The sequence below is a fragment of the Opisthorchis viverrini genome, assembly GCF_000715545.1.
Source record: "Opisthorchis viverrini unplaced genomic scaffold opera_v5_242, whole genome shotgun sequence".
NCBI classification, from domain to species: Eukaryota; Metazoa; Platyhelminthes; class Trematoda; order Opisthorchiida; family Opisthorchiidae; genus Opisthorchis; species Opisthorchis viverrini.
This window is the reverse complement of record NW_008751898.1, coordinates 372,437-378,783: the sequence shown is the minus strand read 5'-3', so window position 1 is coordinate 378,783 and position 6,347 is coordinate 372,437. Positions and strand designations below refer to the sequence as shown.

At 42.0% G+C, this 6,347-nt stretch overlaps 1 protein-coding gene across 1 annotated transcript; it reads right to left on the bottom strand.

Moving 5' to 3' along the window:
- Nucleotides 1-1,929: 1,929 nt before the first annotated feature.
- Nucleotides 1,930-2,310, bottom strand: T265_08859 (hypothetical protein; the record flags this gene model as incomplete). Its single annotated transcript, XM_009174776.1, has 1 exon — nt 1,930-2,310. The coding sequence occupies one exon, from the start codon at nt 2,308-2,310 to the stop codon at nt 1,930-1,932; it is 381 nt and encodes a 126-aa protein (XP_009173040.1).
- Between the last annotated feature and the right edge of the window lie 4,037 nt (nt 2,311-6,347).

Genomic DNA, 6,347 nt, shown 5'->3' with positions numbered 1-6,347 from the left:
TTATATATGTATATATATATATATATATATATATATAAACATTACAATTAGAGAAAATTCGCCAAATACACTCATTCTTACACTGACTTCGTTTTAGCAGAACGCTCAACTGAATCAGGCTTACGATCTTATCCAACAGAATGTCCTGTGCAAAAGCCCACTCACGTTCCACCTGGGACAAAGTTCGAGTGTCGCAGTGTATTTTCTTAAATGCATACCACTAATTTAGCTTTTTTGAAACTCTTCAAAAGCCAAGTGTGGCTTTCGTTCCTATTGGGTTCCGTCAGGTTTGTGAATTCTACAAGCTGTGGTTACCTGGTGAGTTATAAGGAGATCAAAACAGATGGTGTACTGTGAAAGAGTTCTGAGAAACTCTTGAGGTGATGCATTTCGTCAAGAAATTATACTGCACTATCAGGATTATCCAGCTGAACGAAGTATGAAGTAGCGGCAGAATTTCATAGAGGAGAGATTCATTTGGGATTCAGTCGAATCTTTCTTTAACTTTGGTTTAATTTCCGAATGGGTGCATTCACTGAAGGACGTCTGATGTTTAGTCCTAAGAAACGAAGAAGTAAAATTCTCATCTTTTAACCTTTAGCAGAATTCCAAACCTACAAGCCCTGGGAAAGCAAGTAGCGCGGGCTTGTTCAACTGTGAGTGACTGATTGTAAATTTAGTTATCTCAAAATCAGGATATGGTTTTGTTAATTACTCACCCTACGAGGGAAAGTTGGGAAAACGTGCACCACAAACATGAGAATGAAAGCCTAATTGTGGTATTTCCATTTGTCACAAATCACTAATAGAAATGTTATTCATGTATCCCGAGGCGATCCAGGTGAATATTGCCTCACAAGCAGATGAGAACGGTTGTGTCATGTAATTAAGATAAAACAGATATACCGTGCTTTGTGAAATTATGGATCTGCTTTACTAAAAGAGCACTGTGGAGAACCGGTGTTGTTACGTTGTGTTGACAAACACTCCTGTGTAGCTTCGAGAGCTTTTTCCAAGTGATATATTTGAAAGATACGCCTCATGCAATGGGATGTAAAGTCTTGAGACCTTCACCTGTGGGTTGCACTGTGTAGTGTAGTTGGGGAGCAACTAAGCATTTTTGGCCTCCAGATTATTAGATAGCTTTGATTGCTAGGTCCAACATTAGGATGCCTGTGAATTACCTAGTATCTATGCCTTATTCCTCTGATTTCTTACGCTGCATCAGGATTTAGACTGGACGTAACTGAAATATGATGATATGGACAACAGTGAAGTTGATTTAGGTGATGCTAATGACCATTTTGATGCTGACGGTGTGTTGAGGATGAGGATGAGGGCGAGGATGATGTTGATGCCATGACTGAAGACAACGATAATGATGTGGCTGTTGCTGCTGGATGACGGTTTCGGTAGAAGGTTCGCCGGTGGCAACGGTGATAATGTGGATGATGTTCATGATATTGGTGTTGAGGATACTGGTACAGAGGGTGATGTTGATGATGGTATCCTAAAGTATATTTGTGGTTCGCTAAAGTCATTGCCTTCAACACTATGCACTTAGGGACATTTCAGGTCGGGAAATTCTGTGTTGCCAAGTAAAATTTGAATTTCAGGGACAGTTAACCATATATTCCTTCAGTGATTCTAGGACATTTCCGGAGGCAACGTTCCTTGCTGGTGCTCACCTTACCCCACAAACCTCAACTATGCGCTTCTGCAACATGGTGTATCTCGGAACAAAGGCGTGTTCTGTTGTTAGAAGGTAAGCCAAGTCGACAATCACTTTGTCAAACAAGAATACTGATCCAGAGACATAAACATCTTAACCGAATATTGATGTATTTTTGCGCTGAACATAAATCTGCACCAAATATTATGACAGATAAGGAGAAACGAAAAGTTGTCCGTAAGAATGTTTTCGGTTACTCATCTTTCAGCAAGCAGCGGCAAACTGTATTTGTATAGCTGCAGATTGCTCTGATGCCGTAGCCGCCTTAACTCTTCTCTAGAGAGAACTCGCTTGCCCTCACTTCGTGGCTGATCAGCATCCCCGGCCTTTGAGTTTTTCGTGTCACCATCCTTCTCATGTGACCAAATTGTTAGCGGAGGCACAGGTTCAGGAGCGGGTGCATGAATCGGGGGTGGAGTTAATGGTACCTTTGGTATTGGTCCCGTAACAGCCTTCAAATGTGACTTCGCCGGGGGTGGCGTTGATTTGTGCTTTCGCGTAGTAGAATGCTTGGGGTGAAAAAGTTCCTCTTCTATGTACGCGCGCTTGGGCGACTTCTTAGTTCTGAAGCAAAACATTGCTACTTAAATATCTTCAGCCTTCTGTGTAGTGGATATCACAAGCTCAGCTGATGTGACGCAGATCGATAGAAGCCATTTGAATTCGCGCCCCTAAGAGACTTTATACTGTATTGCGTGGAAAATCTGTAAGCAGACTTTGGATATTGAAAGCTAGATTATCTCTTTGCGCAACAGCGGACCCATGTTAGGAGGTTAGTAACAGAGGTATAAGAAGCAGGAGGGTGCTGTCACCATCTATATACATCCCGAGTTGGACTGTCCATCAAGCTGCTTGACAGACAATTTCCAAAGCAACAGAACTAACCATACCTCCTAGTCCAGTGCCAAATTGTCACAAAGCCCGTGGTGAATGACTGCTCACCATAGGACTTGGATATTTCTCAAGAAAATATCTACAAGCTTAATTTAAGTCGCTCTGTTTCCTACAATTATGTAGTTACTTCGTGAAACATCCATGGTAATTACTCAAAGCAGAACCACTTAAGCATCAGGACACTCTTTTTCTTAGAGCATCGAGCTTGCCTAATCCTTTTCACTGAATGGTAACAAGACAAGTTGTGCGATATTCAAGTTTTCTGTACTGTTTTCAATCACGGCAAAAATGAAATGTGGCACGTTGTCACGGAAAAGCATTTAGGGGAGGAATTTCATGTTTTTTTGGTCACAGGAGAGTGATCTTATTCTCAGAGATGCATAAAGAGAGGGAAGTGATCCATCGGTTCAGTTGGTTTGGCTAGCCCACAATAAAATGACTGGAATAGCGTTTGCTCTTGGCAGGTCGATGAATGATACTCCAGCCGGGCTGATTTTGCTGAACGCTTATGCACACACCATGAACTTATTTGACTAAGAACGATTTCACCGCGTTCACTGCCAACTGCGGTATTATTTATTATAATGTAATCCGACAAATGATTTTAAAAAGAGCATTCAGAATGACTTGGTATCCATGGAATAACTCTTGAATGCTCTGTTGTCAAACTTCTTTCGAGGCGCACTACGAATATGATGACAGCTACAGCCCATAATTGGTTGGCATGCATCATAGCGAACTGAGATTGTGCATTGAAGGCAATAGCTTGGATGCACGAGCGCTATCGAGGGCGCGACTGGGCCATGTCTGACAATGTCTCCAACCATTGATGTGGCCCGTCTCAGGGTCCCCATCCAGAAAAACGGCAATGACCAGTGCAGCTGAGTTCGCCGGTAATGGCTTTTATACTTTGCTGCCAACATATTTCAGCATTGCTGATACGGTGTTCCCAACAGACTCGAACAATGATCCGAAGACATCGATCGTCAAACACTGAAGGTCTTTTGACGTCATCTGCGCGCAACGGCCGGGTTTCTGATCCGTGTAGTAGTATGGAGCTCAGCGCAGCATTGTAAACTTGACCCTTGACGGATAAGTTGATGTCATGCCTACGCCACAGGTGACACAGGTTCAGAAAAGCCACTCTGGCCTTCCCAATCCGGATGGAACGATCATCTTTCGCGGACTGATACAGCTGCCCAGGTAAACAAATTTGTCAACTACCTCAATCTGTTCATCCGCAAGCATCAGACTAGGGTTCCATCGCATCCAGTCTTGCAGTAGCACTTTACACTTTGCAAGTGTGAAGTGCACAACAAACCGCGAGTCAGAGCTATTTAGATTATTCAATATTGTTTGACATGCCACGGGGTCAGATCCAAGAAGAGCTGAGTTATCTTGTCGTCTTGAAAACTCAGCTGAGTTATCTTATCGACTTGAAAACACTTTTTGTCCACAATGTTTCCGAAGTTTTCTCTACACGGGCGCCATCGATCAAGTCCCTGTAAACCCGATTCGACCGAGATATCTCTTTTTCAAAATATCCTTACCTTACCAGCGATACGGAAGCTAAAGACGCTCACTGAACTCCGTCCAAATTTTGCGGTCCAGATACTTGCTTTGTGATATTCCGTATCCGAGATTGGTTACTACTCGAGATGGAAGTCATTGAAGGTGGGCCTGTGTATGAAGACCCTGAGGAAAACAATTTCATAAAAAACAAAGCTTTCGCTGTTGAACTGGTCACTTTAGATCATGCTTGTTCACATGAATGAGGACAACATTGCGCTGTAGACAGATTTGGCTAGTAGTGACGATCAAGTGGACTTGCACAACGGATGTTCTCTTAGTGACAGCCAAGTTGTGGTTTCACCCTAGGTCCTCTGAATCTCTGTGTCCGATCACATCGGTGCACACGCGCTACGAGTGTGTTTCTACTGTAGTGCTACAGAGATTGGTTGGATCGTCGAAAAACAGGATCATGTTGTGGACAAACAAGTAAGCATCATATGTGTATATTAGGTGGTTTCATCATCACTCACCGTGGAAAGTCCTGCGACGACACAACCAACAGATTGTGACTGCGAGAAAGAAACTTACTACTTTGAAGTACAATACTTAGACGACCGAATTCAGTGTTGAGCCAGTTATAGCCTGATTTCTGGAGACGCGAGTAGCAGTTACTATCGTTTTTTGGACACTTAGAAATGCAAATAAGCAAGAGAAATGAGAAATCACACCACTGAAACATGTTCTAGGAAATAAACGATTGAGCAATACCAAAAGTAAGACGTTACCCACATCTTCTGCTCAGGAATCCCTCCGGATTCTGATGGGTAAGTTGAACTTCAGTATACAAAGCCAGAATATAAATGCCGAACTGTTACTAATGGTACCTAGTACAAAAACGGAAACAGGAAATCATGCCACGACATGCAGGATGAGTCTGAAAATAGGAGAATGTGTCCATCCTATGAGCTCCAAGAAGGATGAAACAAATTGCGGATTTTCGAAAAACTTTCGGCTAATTAACGCACTCATCCAGAAGGCGCATTCATATATCTCGAATGCTGAATCAGCTGAAATATGAGGTTTCTTTTGTCCAGCACAATCAGTCGTAAAAAAGAGGTTCAATTGAAAGTCAGTCGAGTGACAAAATCAAACCATCTGAAATATGGACTTTCCCTTCATGTTACCCACTGGTAAACATGACTAATCTATTTCTCCTGCATGATATCTTTTCTACAACTTCAGTTCTGTGTGCTCGATTTTTCGACCTTCTACTTGAGACATATTTCACTTCCAGGACATATTCCGCTTGCCAGGACCAAAGGTCAAAACCAAGTTGTTGAGTTGCAGCAATGTTTATTACGGCAATTCTAACGAACAACAGTAAATAATTTTTTCTTATAGCACACTCTAAGTTTTGTTCGGCAAGGGCACTTGCTCACCAAAAAGATCTGCATTATCAGTCAAATCCGAATGGGGCAAAGTTAGCTCCGGATCAATTTCTCTTGTATTGCTCAAATAGAGGAATGGATTCTTGTCGTCTGTAGTAAGGGAAAAGATTTTAAGCTGAACTGAAGCGGATATGCAAAAGCTATTCAAGCATTTCAAGCATTCAGTTTGCTAAATCTGATAGTTTTCACAGTAAACATGCTTTCGTGCTACTTACTGATTGTTCTACACCACGTCTGGGAACATTAGACAACCACTTAAAAGTTGCAACCTGTTATAGCACTGAATAAGTATTCTATTTTGCATACCAAATAGAAAAACACCACATCTGATGGTCGTGTTCATTTTAAACTTGTATGTAGGTATTCTGACAGACCGATTTGATAAATGAAACGATGGAAAAGTGTGTTTTTTGAGGGCTGTCTATCCCGATTTGATGCGTAGATCACATAAGATCTCTAGACTGGAATGCCTCATTAAGTTAACCAGTCGGAAATCGGCCAAATGTGTTAATGAAAAAGTAACACGTACTGGAAAGATTTAGTCAGATAGTAAGGACTTTCTTTTCTTGCAAACTATTGGAAAACCTTTGGTGTCACGTGACTTGGACTCAACACAATCTACCTTAAACTTACAGAACACAGGTCCAGAAACACATGGTCAGGTGTGCACATCCTGAAACCGTTAATCAAACATTCATGTGTTTGATCCGTCTGTGTCCACCTGGTGAGCTCCGATGAAAACAAGGACATCCATGCAGCCG